The sequence below is a fragment of the Triturus cristatus genome, chromosome 11 (assembly GCF_964204655.1).
Source record: "Triturus cristatus chromosome 11, aTriCri1.1, whole genome shotgun sequence".
Classification (NCBI taxonomy): domain Eukaryota; kingdom Metazoa; phylum Chordata; class Amphibia; order Caudata; family Salamandridae; genus Triturus; species Triturus cristatus.
In genome coordinates this window covers 404465644-404487096 of record NC_140594.1, presented here as the reverse complement: position 1 = coordinate 404487096, position 21453 = coordinate 404465644, and the positions used below count along the sequence as shown (strand labels likewise).

The 21453-nt window shown below is 48.3% G+C and overlaps 1 protein-coding gene across 50 annotated transcripts in view; it reads left to right on the top strand.

Annotated features, from left to right (window-relative positions):
- CAMK2B (calcium/calmodulin dependent protein kinase II beta) overlaps window positions 1–21453 on the top strand; it is a 925878-nt gene that overhangs the window by 488019 nt on the left and 416406 nt on the right. For all 50 annotated transcript variants that reach the window (XM_085635972.1, XM_085635963.1, XM_085635953.1 and 47 more), the window contains exons 7-8: window positions 13631–13733; window positions 14585–14668. In XM_085635972.1, the coding sequence (XP_085492098.1) occupies window positions 13631–13733; window positions 14585–14668 (187 nt within the window). The remainder of the gene's footprint in view (window positions 1–13630; window positions 13734–14584; window positions 14669–21453) is intronic.

The following is a 21453-nucleotide window of genomic DNA, read 5'->3' as shown; positions in this document are numbered from 1 at the left end:
TAAGCATCCCATGGTTTACACCACAAGAGGTACACGTCAATGAAGTGATCTAGGCAGTCATTCAATATCTCCCACAGTGCCCAGTCCTTTACCCCACACCTTACGATGTTTCTTCGGGCATCCACGTGGCACGTACAGGGCCCTTTCTTGGTTCGCGCACCAGTCCACTCCCTTGCGCCACCTCCCCAGGGTCAGGGCATTTCCATGCAGCCACTATGTCCCGTTTGGCTACAATCATGGCAGTGTTAAAAAATATCTTGTGTCTGGACCCGTCCAATCCCTCCGTGATCCCTAATAGTGAGTGTCGTGGGTCGTGTGGAACCCCCCCCCCCCATCCTAAGACTTCTGTGAGTTCTTCCTTAATGGCCCCCCAAAAACCTTCCAACTTAGGACTGGACCAGACCACATGGAAGAAATCCCCCCGGGGTCAGGCCACATCTTGGACATGACGCGTCGGGACGCAGGCCCGCATGGTGGAGGCGCAGTGGAGTGAGGTAGGCAGTGTGCAGATAGTATAGCTGGATCAACCTAAGTCTGGCAGAGGCAGTGATTGTCTTGGGTGACATAAGGGCATCTCGCCAGTCCACCTCGTTCAGGGCCCACCCATTCTACCCATTGATCCCTTAACTCGTCCAGCGGGGTGAGGGTATTATTGACTAGGGTGTGGTAAATGCGGGAGATGCCCCCCTTACCCAGATCACCCAACAGCGTCTGAGCCTCATTAGGACTGTACTCTGGGAACCGGGTGTCGGCGGAGAATCGGAGATGTGTGTCCGGAGAGCGTGCCTTAGTTGTAAATACTTATAAAATTGGGAGGGGTGTAGTGAGTAATGGGTTCGCATTTCTTGGAAGGAGAGCATGTGGTCACCTGCCCAAACGTCCCAGAGTTGCGTAATACCGATAAGGTCCCAGGTGCCGAACCCCCGCACACCACTAACCTCCCGAAGCCAGGTCCCATGCCACAGGGGTGTGCATTGAGTCAGTTTACCCGACCAGCCAGTGTGACGTAACGATGCCCGCCAGGCCAACAGCACGGACCGTGTCACGTCCGGTAGTTGGGACGAGATAGTTCCCCCCCCCCCCCCCCCCCCCCCCCCCTACATCATTGCTTGGATTTTGGACAGTCCCAGTTCACTCAATTCCAGCCGATAGGCTGGATCTGACCAGCTCCCATAAAACCAGTCGTGGACCACTAAGACGCGTTGCTAGGAAATATAAATACAGATGTGTCAATCCCATACCCCCGTCGAAAGAGGGGACTCGGCACGTGGACAGGGCCATGCGCGCCAGTCCTCCACCCCACAGAAATCTGGACAACATGCTATCTAGTTCCCTAAACCTGGACCTAGAGAAGCAGAAGGCAGTATTCTGGAGGACATAGAGAAACTTGGGAAGGATCATCATTTTAAACAGGGCAACCCTGCCCAGGGGGTTTATGGGTAACGTCTTCCGTTTCTGAAGGTCGTCTTTGGCCTTTTTAACCAGTGGGGCGACATTTAGGGACCAGCCCAGCTCCGGAAGCAGGGTAATCTAGATCCCCAAGTATTTAAATGAATTACGCCGAATCGGTATGTTGGACTGCCAATCATAACAGTCTCTCGATAAGTGGAGTGGGACCAGCACCGATTTCCCTGGGTTCAGACGAAGAGCTGAGGCTTGCCCAAATGCCTTCTGAGTCTGGAGGCATTGCGGTCCAGAGGTGACTGGTTCGGCCAGAAAGAGCAGGACATCGTCTGCATATAACGCAATTTTGTCCGGTTCGGTACGTGGTCTTTCCCAATCTTTGATTCGTTCCTCGGCCCGCACCAGGGACCCCAAGGCATCGCCAAAGCAAATAGTAGGGGGGAAAGAGGGCAGCCCTGCCTCGTACCCCTCACAATGGGAAAGGCCTCAGACAATATGCCGTTGACTAGGACCCGCGCACCCGGCTGTGCGTAGAGTACTCAGACCAGGGCAAAGAACCTGGGTCCAAACCCCATCTCGGCCAATACCGCCTGTAAATAAATCCAGTCCACTGAGTCGAAAGCTTTTTCGAAGTCTATAAGGAGAAGGGCTAAGTAAGGGGTAAGCGTGTGTCGGTGGGCCAGAGCTAGCTGGCCCCTCCGAAGGCAGTGGCGGGTCACGTGTTTGGACATAAAGCCGCATTGATTCGGGTGGACCAACATGGGCAAGTAGGGCTTCAGGCGCTGGGCCATGATGGTAGCGTACAACATGATTTTGGTGTTAAGGAGGGATATAGGACGGTAGTTTGCACAATTACGGGAGGGAGGCTGGGATTTCGGGATAACCACAATAGTGGCAATGTCCGTCTCTGCCGGGAAAGAGCCTTTTTCAAGGGCTTCCCGGAATAGACTGTCCAGGTGGGGCACAAGCGTGTCGCGGAACGATGCATAGTATTCTTGGGGGAGGCCGTCTGGCCCTGGAGTCTTGCCCAATGAAGTGAGGGAAATTGCCTCCTCGTTCTCTTTGCGGGAAATAGGGCAGTCCAGGTCTTTCTGAGCAGTCGTCCCCAACCGTGGAAGATGCATGTTACAGCTGTCAAGGAGACCGCGAAGCGGTAGGTCAGGGGCCTGCGCTGTGTACAAGCGCCGGTAATAAGCAGCAAATGTGCGGGCCATCGCCAATGGGACACTGTGCAACAAGCCCTGGTCATCTAGCACCTCTGGAATTATATGGTTCGCCCTGGGGTAAGTGGCCAGCCTGTGCAAAATCGTACCGTTCTGGTCTCCCCACCCATATACCCTCGCCACCGATGACCTCCATAGGAGTTGGCCGTGTCCAGGGATAACTGCCTAATCTCGGCCCAGAGGTGAGCGAGTTGCCGGCTGTGGGCGGCATCTTCGGATTAGGAGAGTGACTGTTCCAATCGAAGTGCCTACGCCTCCCTCGAGGTAATTTCACGCAGCTGCACCAATCTCTGCTTCTAAAGCTGCCCCTTCGCGATGCCTCTTATGGTCACCTTCCCGGCCTCCTGCAGGACACTGAACCCACATTGGTAAGAAAGTATTGTTCAAGCTCCTTCCCTACTACCTTCTTGAAATCTTTGTCTTGGAGGAACCATGCGTTCATCCTCCATGTTTGGCGGGCCGAGGAAGGGGAAGCACCTGTACTCAGGAGTACCGGAGAGTGCTCTGAAATCCCTCTGGGTAGAATGCGAGTGTCAAAGATTACGTCTATGCGGGCCTGTGTGTGGTGGGCTGTGGAGGTGTGAGTGAAGTGGCTTGTGCGCGGGTGCCACATGCGCCATGCATCGATAAGACCTAATGACTTGGACCAGGTCCTTAGCTGTTTCGCTTGCGCCGTGCGGGAAGCTGAAGGGGGGCCCGTAGTGTTTATGGCCGGGAAGGAGACTGCGTTGAAGTCGCCACCAATGACAGTAGTGCCTGGAGGGAAAGTGGTCAAGAGGGCTGCGGTTTGTGCAAGTGTGGGGGTGAGCATCGCAGGAGGGGAATACATGGACAGGAGATTGAGGGGGGAGCCGGCCAAGGAGCCACAAATTGCTACAAAAGAGCCTTGGGGGTCATGTGTTACCTGGGAAAGGACAAAAGGCAGAGTACGTTTCATAAGGATGGCGACCCCCGTGGGAGCCTCTGGAGAAGCCGGAATGCCATACACTGTTGTACCTGTAGCAAGCGAGGAAAGGGCAGCAATTACCCATGATGTGTGTTTCTTGGAGCAGGAGGATGTCTATGTGGAGGCGTTGTGCGTAGTGCAGGACTGCTGTATGCTTGTGCCGGTCCAGAAGACCATTAACATTCCATGAGAGGACATGAAGAGATGTCCCGAAGGTGGTGTCCTCGGTCATGGCAGGTGTTTTCTGGGTCCAGGGCCTGGCAAGTCGTAGGGGTGTGTGGACGTGCGTGGGAGCCAGTGGGTGTGTGAGTGACTGCCCATGTTCAGAGTGGGTGCGGTTTGCTGGGAGGATACAATTGTCGATCCATGGGAGCTGAAACCACAAAACAAGAGGAACAACCTAAAAAGAGAACAACCCTGAGCCCACCCCCCACCCTACACTTCGAGAACAGAAGCATCTGTCGAACCCCTGTTGAACAAAACCAAACTAGAACGCTCAGGTTGGTTGCGTGGAGGACCCCTCCAGAAGAAAGGATTAGTAGTGGAACAGCAGTAGGACAATGTCAATGAACACAGGAGTCTACCAAGTGCAGTGGACCCCGCTAATGAGATGCCCCACCCAGACGGCAGACATGCAGCGATCTTGATCCTGTAGGCAGCTAGAGAGTAGGAGTGCAGGAAAAATCTGAGCCTGTCCTGGGCGAGCCCACCTGGGCCAGTGGTGGGGACGATCTCGGTATGTCCTCTGTAGATTGGATCCTGTTGCGGGGTGGAGAGCCGGATTGGCTAGAGGAGTCTCGAAGACCCGGAGTTGCCAGGGTTGAGGATCTGAATGGTGTTGCCTGTGACCGGCGCCTTCTACAAGACCTCGTGCGGCGCTGGTGTTGACGTCCCGGCGATCTCAGCCTTGCAGGATGGGAGCCCACCCTCTCCGAGGAAGGGTTGCGCTGGAGGCAGAGGGGGCGTTCCTCCATCAGCCATGTCCATGCCGTCTGGGGTGAGTCAAATAAGTGAGTTTTGCCCTGGAAGATGACCCTGAGGAAATTGGAGCTGCGACTGTAGGCCCAGGGCTTGTAGTTTCTGCTTAACGTCAGTGTATGAGCACCGGAGGTCCTGGACTTCCCTGGTGAAGTCCGGGAATATCATGATGACATGGTTTTGGAATTTGAGGACGGAGAATAGCGTCACGGTCCTTTAAGTTGAGGACTTTTAAGATGATAGGGCGAGGAGGAACCCCTATGGGAGGCTTAGGCGCCAGGGACCTGTGGGCTCTCTCAACCACGAACCAAGTCGAAAGGGTGTCTTTCGGCATCCACGACGTGAACCAGTTTTCAACAAAGGTGGCCGCCTGATTCGTCTCAACCCCTTCGTGAAACCCCACCAAGCAGAGGTTGTTACGACGTATGCGGTTTTCCACATCTTCAGCCCGCTTATGGAGTTCCCTGGTGTGGGTGCGAAGGTGGGCCACCTGTTTCTTCAGTTGGGAAATGTCATCCTCGGCTGTGGAGATGCGGGATTCAGCATCTGACAGCCGCGTAGTGGCATTGCGGAGATCCTGTCTGAGGGAGGACACATCCACTTTAATCTCTCCTTCCACAGAGGCCTGCGAGGCGCTAATGGCCTGAAGGATGGTGTCAGGGTCTCTGTCTGGGAGGTGGACCCCCCACCGCCCTCCCGGGGGGTTCATGCTCAGAAGTGGTGAACTGTTCCATCTTGGTCTGTGTGGGAGCCGGCGTAGACTTGGGGCCCCTGTCTATCCCCATGGCTGAGGGTGAAACCCAAGGTCTCCCTGGGAACAAGGGCTCGGAGCGTGGTAGACCAATGCCCACGGGGATTCTATACAGTGGTAAGGGATTCACAGGAGCACGGAATGACCGTTCACGGTCCTCGGGTCACACAAAGCGTAGGTCGCCAGGAGGCGTCGTCCACTGGGGAAGCGCAGCGCCAACCGTAGGTCCAAGGGGAGGCGGGAGGTCGGCCGGGTCCCAGAGCCTGAGTGGGCCCAGTGCGGGCGGACCCAGTCCCACAACATCAGCCGGCACCCCCGGGGACCCAACTCCGCCAGAGCAATGTCCAGGCGACAGGAGGGCAGTCGACTCAAGGGCCACTCCTAATGGACAGCCCAGAGGACGCCCAGGACAGTGTTCACCACCGCCACCCGATGTGGTGGCCGAGACCCCCATCCGCAGATGCAGAATCCAGCGCCTTAGAGCCTTAACCGGATCAGTCTCCCCGGAGACATGGACTCTGGTTCAAGAGCAAGGGTGGCTAAGGGCCGCGAAGGTGTGTCAGGGGCCTGGCCCGTAGAGGGACGGAGTGTTAGGGACCTATGCTCTGCCAGCGCTCTTTGTCACCTGGCAAGATGGCCGAGCCTCCTCACCGCAGATTTCGCTCCACCTATGCCTCAGGCCACAGTTCATGCCCCTCAGTCCTCCGCACTGCTGGGCTGATGAATAGAAGGGTCTAGGGTCAGTCCGGGCTCTGGCCAAATAGGGGAGGGGGGGGGCCGCGCAACTCGTCCCGCTGCACAGCAATGCAGCCTATTATCTTTTCTCCCCCCCCCCCCCCCACCCACCCCACCCCACCCCACCCCACCCCACCCCAGGCACCGGAGGGAATTGGAGTGTCTTGTGACCCGTCCAGAGGTGCATCCAAACAGGGGAAGCGGCCCAGTTCAGCCCCGCTATCACCACAGGCTCGCTGCAGTCCTTACCGCCTCAGGTCAGGAGGGAGGGAGTCCCTCAAGGCACCGAATTGCGCCCGCTTCCAGCCAGCCACGCCGCAGGGGGTACACATGGAGCGTCCCGCAAGACCAGGCCCGGGGGTGGGGGGGGGGGGCGGAAAGCCTCCGATGCCCCCTCCGCTGCTGGAGCCGACAGCCGGTCCCCCTTCACTCACCGGTGGAATCAGCAGGGTCACTCACGCTCTGGGCCGGTCCGCGATGCACAGGCCTCCTTTGCTGCAGTTATCGCTGCCCGTCAGGCGCCAGCCGCCATGCTGGCCGATTTCCCGCTCTCACATGGGCCATTCACAGGGTCGTGGTCGCAGGTGCGGCTCGGGCCGCAGGTGCGGCTCGGGCCGCTCCGGATGCCGCCAGACACTCGACCGCTCTTTTCACTGCCACTCCAGTGGCGCCCAGGCCCCGCCGGCCGAAGGGGTTGCCCACGCGGGGACAAGCAGGCTGCAACGGGCTGTAGGCGCCGGATGACTACAGGAGGGCCCGCGCCGGCCAGGGAGACACGGCGGGGCAGCACCACCGGTTGGGGGACACACAGCAATCAGGTAGGGGTCCCAAAGGATTGCCGCTGTCTGCTGGATTCGAGGCGGATGACGGAGGGGTCCGGAGTACTCTTAGAGTGCGACCACCATCTTGACGCCTCAGGCCACGCCCCCCCCCTTTCAAGAAATTTACATTGTATTTCGAGAGTCTTGTTTGGTACATGGCAATTTTAACCATCGTTCTTTCCTAAGGCACACTTTATCTGCGAGAAAATATCTCTTTTCATTTTTCTTTAGTCTATGGATTGATTCCAGGATTTTATGTCCTAGCTTCTCTGGTCCTTTGTAGGGAAGGTTGGGGGAAGAAGAGGAGCAATTTTGAGTAAATTCGCCATCACAGGACTTTATTTCCCCACTAACATACAAGTTCCACTGAAACCAAATAATGCTCATATCGGAGTTCCATGACTGACAACGTTCCACAATTAGTTTTTGTTTTACGTATAAGAGCTGTTGAATGCAAGCTGTAAGAGTTACAATTAAAGATGACGTTCCCATAAACACAGTAGATTTACACCACTTTTTAGACCAGTTAAAAAAGAAATTGCTTTCTTCCCGAATGGACTTTTTTCCTTTCTTAAATCAAAGATGGCTGCACTTAAAATGGAGTTGATGGGTGAATCCATGTTTAGGTACAAAGGGGCAATATTAAAACAGAAAATGCGTTCAGAAATGTTGTATATGTATTTTGTTTAGGTTTCTTACATGGCACTTAAATCCCTGAAGTCATGCAGGTGCTGCATGATCTCAGCTCATGGTCCTGCCTGGGAACTCATATTTTGGGGTGAAGGGGGGGTATATGTGGATGGGTGATATAACTGCTCTCTCTTACCTTCCAAGGCCATACCCACAAAATCCCAAAAGTTCGTTTGCATCCCCCCCCCATAGCCTTCACCTGTATGTGGTGGGACAGTTGGAATGGACTAATAAGCCACCCGTGGTCCATAGAGAACTTACTTTGTCTCCTTTAAAAAATGTTTGTTGCAGTAACCCACACAAGAGCAACAGAGAACTTCCAGTCCCTTTTACTAAAACATTTATCTATTTTAGTAGCCCAGGTGAAGATTATAAAGAACATGCAATCCCTGTACTACAAAATGTACCCCTCTGATTCATCTAACCGGGAACCGCAGATCTTCCTACACCAACATTAAAAAATGTATTCCTTGGTATAATTCAGCCACTAATCATAGAGAACTTCCTTCTCCTATACTAAAACGTGGGCTTCTTAGCATAAACAAAGAGGGAAGTTAGTGATACTACCCCCGAGATGAAGGCAGCTACTAGTAGGATTCTAAGGTAAAAATATTAATACGTCTCAGGGCGCAGGAGACAATATGCCCAACTAAGGTCAGACCAGCTATGAGAGTAAATGTAGGAGAGTGATTGTCACTTCTTTTTAAAAATCTTGAGTTTTGTGTTAGATGTCGGACCATGTTTTTTCTACCCAGAATTGTCAGTTCTACTTTATAATGAAAAACTCTTCTTAGTATTTGTAATCTCAGCAGTCTTCCCCTGGGTGCTAAGTAGCTGCCAAGCACTGACTGTGTATCATCTCGGTTCAGTCAACAGAGGTTAGTTGATGTGGCCTCATGGTGCAGGAGAGGCAAACCATTGGTATCTCCAGGCACGTGGACTTCTTCTCTATAGTCAGTGATAATCTGGCCGACGACTGTGCCATTTTGGGTCAACAGGGAAATCGGCAAAGTTGCCTGGCTGGCATGTAGAATTGAGCCCTACTCGAGCTTGAAGTCACCCCTCTGTAAGACTAGGTGGACAATATGGAGGGGATCCTCCCTGTTCATGAGCACTCTCTACAGAACCCAGATAGAGTTCTGTGGACAGTGCTGGAAAAACTGTCCACTGTCTAACAATAAGGGAATCCCTTCTTGGGGCTTTTCTAGTGCATCCGGCTAGGTTAAGTATGCCATGCCCAACAGGAAGAAAAGGGCAATCCCAGAATCCTTCAAAAGTGCCTTCCAGAGATGTCCTTTAGTCGCTTGATCAACAAGTTATTGAAAAGTAGAGTGGGTCCTGTGGGAATAAATAAACAGTGGGTTTAATCCTTTTTGTTATGGTCAACTCTGAGATCAGAGCCAGAAAAAGGACCGCCCTTAGCTATACCAGCGGCCATTTTTCAAAAGAGCCACTCCAACAAAGAAAGGACTTGGAGAGGTAGTCCTAGCAAGAGGGGGCGTTAAAGTGCATTCTGAATTAATGCCTGCCAATACAAGGATAAAGGCAATCATGTGCAATTAGTGTGTTCCAGTCCATTCCCTGCCATTACTGTGCTCCACATATTCGCCATAGCCCCTCCCTGGGTGTTGGTATGCATCTGATGGACAAGTACCACTTGGTGCTTCACCCGTGGGCCATCGCCTGTAGTTATTGTGCTCAGCTTTTTTTTAACTAGTGGCCTATCTCCTGTAGTTATTGTGCTCCGGTGATTCATCCCATGCAGTTAGTATACCTTGCTTGCCCTGGCATATCCCATGTAATAAGCATGCTATGGTGGTCTGTTCCATACTGCTAGTGTATAGTGTCCCGCCCCTGCAGTTAGTGTGCTCCACCTGTTTGCTCTGCTTGACCCATTCCTTGTATTGAGGGTTATTTGGTGGCCAACCCCATATAGTTGGCTTTCTTAACCTATTTACTGCAGCCCACCATCTCTGTGTGCTCTGGTGGCCCATCCCATCAAACTAGTGTGCTCGGCTCATCTCTCTTGATTGCCCGGTGGCTCATCCGAGCAGTTAGTGTGGTCAGTCTGTTTGATCAGGGCCCACTCCTTGTAGTCAGTGTTCGCTGGATGCCCACCATGTTTAGTAGTGTGCTCTTGTCCAGGCCTTGCAGTTAGTGTGTTTGTCCAGTTTGCCCCCGAGGCAAATTACTTTCAGTTGGTTCCTCCTTTTAGGGGCCCACCCCTTGTAGTTGGTGTAATTCTATGGCCTGTTGGCGGGAGGGCCATCTCCTAGAGTTAGAGAGCCTCGGCGGCCCTCCCTTGTAGTTGGTGAGCTCCAGTATGCTCCTCGTGTTAGCCGGTGATCTGCCAGTTATCCGATTACTCGTTGTTTTCATTCGCCTGCTTGCCCGATGTGGCACCCGGGTCCAGGGTAGGCGCGTCGGAGGCTGTTTGACGGCAGCCTAGGTAATACTTCCCACCTGTACATTCAGGGATCGAAACCAAGTCCGGTCCACGCGCTGCTGCCCGAGAGTGGCAGCATGGCAGGCTGTCGCTGCCCACGCAGCCGTGGTCACATGGGGCCCCAAGCGAGAGACGGCGATGGTCGGGTAGCAGAGATCGAGATGTTATTATTGTCACCTGCGGCAGGCTGCTTCGAACAGTCTCGGTTGTAGGTCGAGGAGGGCAGGATTCGGGAAACGATGGCCAAATGTCTGCAACTGCCAAACGGTTCAGACTTGGAAAGAGCGGAAGAAGTTGGTGTAAGATTGAACCGGAAGTGGAAAGAGAGAGAGTAAGATACTCGTGGATGAAATAGGGGGAAAACGATGCGCGCGAATCGGAGGAGAGAGTGGTAACCGAGAAGAAAGACCTATGGGAAATGAAGGAAAATTTAGAGCAACACAGCGTTATTGGTAAAATCTGTTATTGCAGAGTGTTTAATAGCCGTGTTTGGTATGCTTATGGGAAAACCAAAATCTGTCCGAAAAGATAACTATAGTTACGCATCACAAGGTTTCGAGCTCGGGCTCCCTGATGTGACAAATGTTTAGCTAAGCAGCTTTATAACACGATTCTTTGCGTCATATAGGAAGAACTAATAGAGAGACCGCGATGCAGCGGTGACACCAAGTGGTGACATGGCAGGTTTGGGGTCCAGGAGGAACACCGATGTAAAGCAAGCAATGACAGCAAAGGGACACCAAGGTAGGCCTTTAAGATCCTATCAACTGAAGCCGACCCCCAGCTCTTGAGATTGCTTCTAATTCAGATGCCAAAGTATATATGCGTTAGACGGAATCTCACCGAAGCTAAAAAAATAAAATAAAAAGTCTCAACTCAGAAGAGTACTGCCTATAGAAGTGGGGTGTTGAGTAAACTGATCTCCAAACTCACAAGCGGGGCTGCTGTTGCATGCATGCCCCGGGTTTACTTCGGCTAGAAGACAAAAATTACATTTGTTTTTGATCTTTTGTTGGAAAACTGTCAGAAAAAGAAACGAATTAAACAAATTTGAATGAAACAATTGGAATATTTTTCAAGAAAATACTTTTTTGTGAAGCTATATGAAAGCCACTACCATTAACAGCTTACCATAATATAGTGTTTTACATTATCATGTGGTGAAGAATACTGTCAGAAGCAATTTCCCCTTAATATTACAAGACTGGCGTTGGGATGTTCATGCCTATGGTTGGTAACAAACACTATTCACAGATATCCTGGGACTATAAGGTGTAAAGGTTTCGTTTTCTGCACAATTGTATTGAAGTTCATGAAATAAATATAACCTTAGTTAAATAAATACAGCTCATCACATGGAATTCAAAATAAGGTAATAGCCGTGATGAATGTAGCTCAAGTGAATTAAGTATCTGTAACATTACCGAGGAGGCAGTCATTCTTCAATAAGTGAACTGATGTTTTTCAGCCTAAAAGTTTCTATCAAAAGTAATTTTAACAACTTCTTTCATTCAAAGCAGCTTTACCAAAGGCTTATGCACCAACAGGAATATTATAGAGAAACCATGAACTACTCATGTAAAGTCAAGTAGGGGCGGGACAGGAAAGGGTTCCGACTAACGGAAGATTTTTGTTGGGGCTTTTTTGGAGCCTTGCGACTAGAGGACAATGAACGTAAAGCAAACTTCATTTATGAAATTCAGAGTGCTGTGTCATGCAGTGTTAAAATAAAACGTAGGTATAGAGTGGATCTTTTTTTCTGACTGGGAGTTGGGAATTTTAAATTATAGGAGCAGAATGTGGAAGTGTGTCACGACCTTTAGGGACTAAGGCAGAAAACTGCGAATGTTCTAAGGAGTCACACCCAGGCGTAAGGCTTTAAGTAGTAAAGGATTAGTCCAGAATTTGTTCATAGGAGAAGCAAAAGGGCATCTGGCTTAACTAGAACATCCATCCAAATCTCCGTGTTCTTTTTGGGCAACCACGAGTTGGACTTCATAGAACAAATCAATATGGATCTGCAAATTCTTGAATGGGTCAGTCTCTTTACTAGTTAATTTCCATATTTCAGATGAAGCGTTGCAGACGGCTGTATTATGTCTTATTGTTGCACCCAGTGTATTTCAGGAAATCTAAATTGGTGCAAATGGACCTCTGGCAATAACCGGCTTCAGGAGATAACGGGCGACAGTGACTTCAGCATTGGCCCCTGATTCTCGGAGTGTAGGATCACACAGAAGTGCAGGTTACAATGTTGAAGAGATATAGAGGGAGATATTACACAGAGGCCATCGACAGGCCAGGACATTTGACTGCTATTCACACTTAGCCTTGCACCATATCTGAAAGAAGTGTATGCGTACCTACGCACGCATGCACAAGTCCCTCTTGAAAATATGTCTTGCTGGGAGATCGCACTAGAGGCCCAGTCGGCTCTAATTGGTTGGCTGATGAAGTTGTGGTATTCAAAGCAGTCAACCCAGTACCATGAACCAGTATTCCCTGCAAACCTTAACAGACTAGTCACCTTTTATCTATGCCTGGGCAGAGTTCCGCTACACAGAACTCTGTGAAGTGACCAAAAAACTCCACCATGCTACAGGGAGTTCCGCAGAGTGGGTTTAGTCGCGCCGTTCGCACTGATTTTTAGCACCGGGTGTTTGTCCGGCACCGGAAAATCAGCGCGAACGGTATCATGCGCAGCACAAGAGGGAGCTGCTTCTTTCCTCTGCTTGAGTAGATTTTCTTCTCGAGCTGCAGCTTCCTCAATGCGAACTGATGGTTTCCCAGTGCGAATGGTCGTGATCATCCGCAACTGCCCTTGTTGAGAAATCTCGCTGGGAGGTGGTCTAGCGTAGGATTTTCCTCGCTCGCCAACTTAAGGTTGGTGCGCGCGAGGAAATATCTTTGTGTGCTCCGTGGAGCGCGGAGAACTCTGCAAACAGAGTTTACTGCCCATGCCTCCTTTTATCCAGGGCCGGACTGGCCGCAGCTGGCATCGGGCATTTTCCTGGGAGGCTGGGGCTGGTTTTGCAGCTGTAGAGACTGTTTTTTTTTTTACTGGGGGCCAGGTTTCCAGCGGTGCTACAATATCGGCCCCCAGTAACAAGAGAAACAGTGCACCCCCCCAGCCCTCTGGGGGAGGGAGGATCTCTACACTGACCGACTGAGGGTGGGATTCACTCGCTGCTATAAAGAAAAAAGAAATCTCAAGAATCGCCCCCACTCTGCCCCAGAGTAGCAAACTTATTTCACACCTCTGATACTTTCGAGAAGGGAGGGGTTGATTTATGTTTTAGGGGGTCATTCTTGTTTTTTTCTGCACCTCTTCCACCCAGTCGCTACAGATGTGTAATTGTACTGCCCCAGCGGCCATATCACCTGGGGGGCAGACCTGTCCATGAAACTCCGCTTAAGGTCGTGTACACGCCCAGTGGGTGTGCACACTGGTCAGTCTTTGCGCCCCTAACTTCTTGCCTATGGCACTTGAAGGGATCTCTGGCTCCCTCTGGTTACATTGTATGTAGTGATTCTGAACCCGCCCCTTTTGTTATGCATACCAAGCGTTGCTGTGTCTGTCCTCTGTCTGTCAATCAATAAAAATGACCTCTGTGTTAAATGGCTTGCTGACGACAGCCAGAAAACCTGCTCCTGGCCAGCAAATGCAAAGGTGCGGCCGTGAAACTTGCGGATTTCGGCTTGGCAATCGAGGTCCAGGGAGAGCAACAGGCCTGGTTTGGTGAGTAAAATCTTTTGGGTATTCGATTATATTTTTTTTGTAAAACTTGTGATGTTGGTAGAGTGTGGGTTATTTGAAGTGTATGGAATCAGTTGTGTGGGGTCAGGGTGTGGATAAACATGACCTGATGGCGTACGAGTCCATACGAAGAAATTAGAGAATCTATTTAAAATTGTGAGTTTGTGATGAAGTATGAGTGAGACTCCATAATGGTGTGAGAGACCAGCAACTGGTAATGAGTGAGACTCCATAATAGTGTCAGAGACCAGCAAATGGTAATGAGTGAGACTCCATAATAGTGAAAGAGACCAGCGACTGGTAATGAGGGAGACTCCATAATAGTGCGAGAAACCAACGACTGGTAATGAGGGAGACTCCATAATAGTGCGAGAGAGCAGCGACTGACTATGAGTGAGACTCTATAATAGTGCGAGAGAGCAGCAACTAGTAATATGGGAGACTCCATAATAGTGCAAGAGACCAGCGACTGGTAATGAGTGAGACTCCATAATAGTGCAAGAGACCAGCGACTGGTAATGAGTGAGACTCCATAATAGTGCAAGAGACCAGCGACTGGTAATGAGTGAGGCTCCATTGCAGTGTTACAGGCGAGTGATGGATACTGAGTTAGTCTAACTTGAAGGTTGTGAGCCACGTCATGTTCGGTCGTGTTTCACTTTATTTTGTTGAGGCTCCTGTGGTATTTTTCTGAACCTGCTGGTGGAAGGTTATTCCTTTTTTCACACTGTGTGTATGTGTGCCATGTGCCCCCTTTTTCCGCCCTCCTTCAGACTGCACCAGGTTCACCCTCTGACAATTAGTTTCTGTTCTCCTTTTTTTTTCTTTGGCAGGGTTCGCTGGCACTCCCGGCTACCTCTCACCAGAAGTGCTGCGTAAGGAAGCATATGGAAAGCCAGTGGATATCTGGGCGTGCGGTAAGCCTAATGATTGATTTTCACTAGTGCTGACCTGTTAAGGGGGACTAAAGCTTCTGTCGAGCTGGTTTTCTTACCAAAGTGAGTTTCCTGACTGCTGTTTGTTTCACAGAGCCCAAAAGATCTCCTAATGTGAGAAACATGCTAGAATAGTGTCTCAATACCAGTCCGGCTGTAGAGGAAGGGCATTACATTTTGGTATTCTATCTTTAGTCCTAGATTATTTGGAGGAAATTATTTACGTTTGGTTAACTGATATGCTTTTCTTAAGACTACTTAAGTGTTATGGCACCAGCTCTTATTCTTCAAAGAGAGACAAGGTTCACTTAAGGAGTTTGGGCATTTAGTTTCCGTATGCAATGGTGTCCCAAGCTTCTCTGTTTGATAAGCTGTGGTGGTGAAGATTTTGACTATGCCTGTAAAGCCAGGAGCAGTCAGGAAATGTAAACTCTGTCATGTGGATGAAGGTTACTGACTTCCCTGTTGAATTTAAGCCTACCCAGCCTGTTACATTACCGGATTTCCTGCCACAGGAAGTCTTGTACCTGCTTTCCTGGCAGATGAAGGCTCTTTCACGTGATGTTCTGGTACAGGATATTCTAATTGAAGTCCTGTGGTGGGGGGGCGCGAATCACACCAGACCAGGTAGAAGAACACAGCCAAGAGATTCAAGACCATGAAGTCTAGAACTAGAGGGGCCAGGAGGACTAGGGGTAAGTGGCCTAGGAGAGCAAGAACCCGGGAGACTGAGCCAGAAGGACAAAGATCCATAGAACCAGAACAGGAAGGATCAGGTGGTCAAGAGCCAGTAGGACCAGAACTAGCGGGCCCAAGAGATAAAAGAGAAACTGGACCAGGGACATGAGATTATTACAAGGAGAATGAGCAAGATGAGTGTCAGCAGACCAGTCCATAGCAGTTCCTGGGGGGGAGCTGGAGGACCAGGAGCAGAATCAGAAGGAACATGACCAAGACCTGAAGGATAACCAAAATCGGAAGAAATAGAATCGAGAAGAATAGCAGGACCAGTACCAAGGCGATCAGAAAGAATAGAACCTTAAAGATCTGGACCTGGAGGAGTAAGAGGACCAGGAGCAGATGGGTTACATCGGCACCAAAAGTTGTAGGATAGGGACCAGAAGATGAGAACTGGAAAGGAGTAGCTGTAAAGAGACCAGGAGGATGAGGACCTGAAGGAGGACACCAATGAGATTGTAGGCTACATGTGTAAAGATACACCTTAGTTGCAGTGGCCACAACTCATATAAACGATTCTTAACTACATTCTTCGACCGCAGTCAGTTTAGAGACCCCACCTTTTTCAGCATATTTAAAGCACTTTTTAACCCACTCTGGTATCTTTAAATGCAGTCTGTTTGTGCCCAATAACCAGAATAGATTTGCGATCACATTTTTACTAGTGCAGTTTCTGTTGAGGGCAGAATTTGCCAAAATATACCGCATAGACTAACTCTTACCCTAATCATTCTGCCACACCCAATTTATGGGTCTCGGAGTAAATATTTTCATTTGTAGTACATCTGAAAAGTGTTAGGAAAAGTGAGATAGCTAACAAATAATTCATCCCCTTATTTTCTGGATCCCAGCAAATGACTGTTCTTACTCCAGACCGAGAGTAATTGAGGAAAACCCATGTCACTGATTTTATGCAGCTTCGGTGGGCATATTGGAGACAGGGGCAGATTGTTGATAGAAGTGAGGTGGCCACTCCTCCTGTGTTGTAAGTCTTCTTCCTCTAGCGGCACTGGTTTTAATGTTAACTACATACTTGTGCAGAGGTTTTTCCTTAAACTAGTATCGCTACACAAAGTGCATTTGTAACTGCTCTTAAAGTCCTCCTACGTTCTCATTTGTATGGTGACAATGTCTTGTTCGTTGGCCTCCCAGACTTAATTCTGACCACCTTCATTCAGTACATTATACACACCGCAGAAGGTCTTATCAAGGACCTATAGAAATGTGCCCCCCTCCCCATGGAATTCCTCTGGCTCCCCTTGCTTGTCCATACCATATTCAAAAGCTGCTGCTTTCTCTACAAAACCATCATGACTGGCAATCCTGCCTGTGTGGTAGAAAAGCTCACAATCTCTGGTTGATCTGGACACCCTCAGTCAGGATACCCACTAGAATGGAGATGAAGAAGTGTAAGAAAGAAAGCAGGGCAATAGACCGTCTCCATCTATTTACCCAAGATCTGGAACAACATTCCTGTAGCTATCAAGACTGCCTCGGCCCCCAATTTAGTTAATAGCTGAATACTCTGGTCTTTAAATAAATCTACATTTCGAATGAAGAAATAGCCCGTTCTTATTCCTGATAAACCAGCTCTTACTTAGATCACACATTGACTCTATCTCTACCATTGGTCCTGTACACCACTCCAATGTTTTTTGGCTAGGTTTACCCTGTATGTTCATACATCTAGATATTGCAGGAGAAAAATAAAGCTATAAATTATCAATCGGAAATATTGTGGAATATATGTTTACATATCTGAACTTTGCAATTCTTTTAAGGCTGGCAGATAGAAACTGTGGGGAATGGGCTATTGGGGATTCCCACTCCTAAGAGCTAGTGTTTAAGGATGTCCCCTCCTCTACCAAATGCAGCTTTAATATTATGTAGGAGTGCAGGGTGGTTTTCCTTCCGCCCTTTTCCGATGCATCATGTATAGGAACATGTATACTATGAAATCCAAAACCTTTCAATGATGCTTGTAAGGATAAATGTAATCAATTTGTTGCAGCTTTATTTTTCCATTTTAATATTGTGTATTTTTGCACAATGTGCGTCCGTGACAAAATGTTAAGAGGTATTTATTCTACATAGAAATTTATAGAGATGTGATTGCAGGAGCAAGGGCCCCGTGAGCTCTATGTGGACTGAGTTAGGAATGAGACTGTTTGCCCCCAGCACTCTTTTAGTCGGCCCCTGCTGTCGGAAAATATGGTCATTGATTCTGTACTCACAGAAAATGACTAGGTTTCTACCCCATAGAGAGACTAAATGATACCGGGGCTGGTAAAGACAGCTATACTCTTTTTGGCTGTCGTCTACAAGGGAAGCACAGAGGACAAGACAGACATAACTTGTCAGCATCAATAGTAGAAAATCCGAGAAATATTGTTTAGAGTGGGAGATATTCCTGCCTTTGCTTTCTTCCTTAGCTCGCAACTCAGATGTACGGATATTCTTACAATAAATGGTAAAGAACGAAGATATTATATTTATTCTTATTTGGGGGTTTCAAAAGCACCAACATGCTGCCCTTTAGCTACCCCCGAATTATTTGAGAATCTGGGAAACTACTGAAATAAAAACAGTAGCCGAATTCTGAATATAAAGCCTGGTGCAGTAAACGGAAAAGAAATGGTGTATCAAAGGGTGTGAGGAAGCGAAGGACCTAAAATGGAGTTCGTCCACCTTGGTGAACTCTGGATTTATAAAAGTACCTGTAATATTACCTCCTAAAAAGACCACAGCAGAGAGGGGTGGCTCTGCGGCTACCACTTTAAAGTTCCATTCTTTACTGTTCTCTTTATACAAAGAGACAAACTTTTTAAAGTTTAGGAAGGGTTTAAAGACCTGGCCTTTCCAACACTCTACGAAATAAGAATTATATCCATTTTTCTTCTCAGTATGATGTTAATCACATTTGGGTTTGCAAATTCACCAATATTGGATCTTTTATAGATTCACATGCTTCAATCATCCCAGTTGTCAAGCTGGGAGCCCTAATTTAAATCCTAGTGCGCAATACAATGCTAAATATACACAGACGTAATCACAACAGTAGCCTTTTCACTTCATTATAAAAGATCCAAATTTGAGCCAGTTATAGCAAAGCACAGTGTTTACCTCTTCGCACCCTGGTCACCCTAGTTCAGATTTCTACGCACATTGTGTGCAAATTGAGTCCCCTTGAGCTCTGGTCGGTCAGACAGGTAAGTGGATTTATTTATGTTCTTTCTCAACATTTCTGAAGAAATTAACATTGCCTCTTCAGCTTACTAAGCGTAATACATCAAACCATGTCTGAATCTTCCCAAAAATGTATTTTTGGGCAATGTGGAACCGGTGGGGAAAAAAGAGGCTCCATTCTGAAGCCCCAAGCAAGGAGTGCTTATATTGCGTTCATCCGGTATATAAGGCAAGGGACCGTAAAATCTGTAGAACATAGTCTACCAAAACTCTCAAGTATAGAGAGACGAATGGTTACAGGTCAATGGCAGATGGTCAACAAAGCTCAAGTGCATATTCATTTTCTTGACTTGAGAACGACCTGATGAGGAGACAAAAAAGGGCAGGCAAGAACAATATGAAGAAAGTTTATTCGAATCACCAGGTGCGTCCCCTGTCTTGCCAAAACCAACAGCCGACTGAAAAACTTAACATTCTATTTGAGCTTCACCTGAAGGTTCTAAGCCTCGTACAATCAGCCAAGTAGATATGGGGAAGGTCATGGTCAGTCAAGTACCATTCAGGTAAGTTACAACACAATCCCTCTGGGGCTGCATTATTGCCTTCCTAGAATGCATAATTAGTCAATATTAATATGCATTGCCTACTCAACAAGCATGCACTGTGCCAGCAAACAAATGGGGCATTCTCCTGCATATTGTCCAAGGAGGCGCAGAGAATGTGGGATTGGGTAATACAGTGTCCTATTCAAATAAAGGCAGAGCATGGGCCAGGCATAACCTACTCCTGTGCCAACAGTCTCAGCAGATCAACAAAGGAATGTCACGACTGGTAGCTAACAAGACCAACTAGAAAGGTTGTGTATCTTGTGTGTTCCCATCTCCTGTGAGCTGATGTATGGAAGTTAAACAGTGGAATGCTGGGAGCGAATGATGTAACAGTATGTTGGTATGTGGTCTGCTGTGGATGCTTACAGATTGGGGCATTAAGAGTGAGGATGAAGCCCTGACAGGACCTACCTGCTGTTTCTGTAGCCCAAGGACCGAACTATAAACAAAGAACTTACTTCCTACCTGAATGGCTCCAGACTCTTGCATGAAAGCCCTGCCCTCTAACTGCAACAGTATTTCATCTTTGAGGCACACTAACACCCAATCTGTTTGCTACTAACCAGGACCAAAAATGGCAGCACTTTGCCAGCAGTCACTTCTAGCCAGTGTTATGAGGGTTTAGGAACTTAACCTTAACACATACTCTAATTCCTCTGATTCCAAGAGTGTTATCAAAAATGAGGCAGGAACTGTGCCGCATCATCCCAAAAGCTCTATGCCGACCCAGACAGTACTGGTCCACAGAGTTACATCTCCTCTTGGAAAAGCCTCAGGTACAGCTGGAACCAATCAGATTAGCCATCTGGATCCACGTTCTCTGTTTGCCGGCTAGGCTCCTGAATTAAATGATTTCCAAATGCTGGTACGTTCCAAAAGACTGCAAAGACGTTTTGTCCAAAGCCAGAGCGATATCCACCAGTAAAATGCACGCCACATTTACAAATGGAAACATTTTGCATCTGGTTTACTGAGCATCATTTACTCTCTATATCTTCACCTCCTTAACAGATATTACCATATCTTCTGCACTTAGCGAAGCCAGGAATGATTGAAGCTTCAGTCAGAGGTCATTTAGCTGCCATTTTCCATTCCAAAATAAAGTGGAACCAGCCGTCCCTTTGGTCTAACAGACTTAATAAGGAATTTCTTAAAGGCCTTTTTAGGGTCTTCCTACCAATAAGAAATCCTTCATCTTCAAGGCAGCAAAGTGTAGTGCTAGATCAATTGATGAAAACTCCATTTGAACCAATCCATAGGGCAGAATTAAAGTATTTATTTTGGACAGCCCTTCTTTTAGCCCTAACATCATATAGAAGAGTCAGCGAGATTTCAGCTTTTACATTCAATGAACCATTCCTCCAGTTCACAAATGATAGTCATCCTAAGGTCAAACCTGATTTTCACACCGATAATGCCGTCGGACTTTCATCTAAACGAACAGATGATTTTGAAATACATTTTCCAAACCCGACTATTGCTGTAGAAAAAACACTTAATTCTTTATATGTTAAAAGGTGTGTTGCGTTGTACTTGCATTCAAGAACGTTCTAAGTTTGGCTAATGCCTTACGTGAGAAGTAGGTTTGGTATATACTGACCACTAATTAAAGTGGGCACCTTGTACCAGTCCAAACAACCCTTATTGATGATTAGGTTAAAGACATCCTTTATTGAAAGCTATCCTAGTGGTAGCTATGGAGAGCAGCCTTCAGGCTAAGTCTTGAAGGAATGTAAAGCGGCTTGTTTTACCAGATTAGAACCTCCTGAATGACCAAATGAAAGGAGAACGACACAAGGAATATATAAAATATATGTATTTATTACTAAACACTCTCTACTAACCTCTTTATGAGATTAGAGAACAAAGCACACAATATTAAATCACTAGAACGACAGTAAATAGCACAGTAGACAGCAGGCTCCAGGGGGAGACCAAACCATATACTAAAAGTCGTATAACAAACACGACTTGACTAGACACAGTGCCTAGAGCATGTAGAATCGCTGGGATCCCAAGGAACCACCCAAGGTAGTGACACAGGGGACCCACGGAGGACGGGTGCAGTGTGTGAACACAGGTGCGAGCTCAGTACAATCCTATGGGAAAGTCGCGGTTGGAATTTTAAAGATTAAGGACTCTTCAGAGAGGACTTTAAGCAAACCCAGTTAAACTTAAAAGGTTCTAAGGCCAGCACCCTTGAGAGTACTGAGATACCCGTGTTGCCTATCCTAG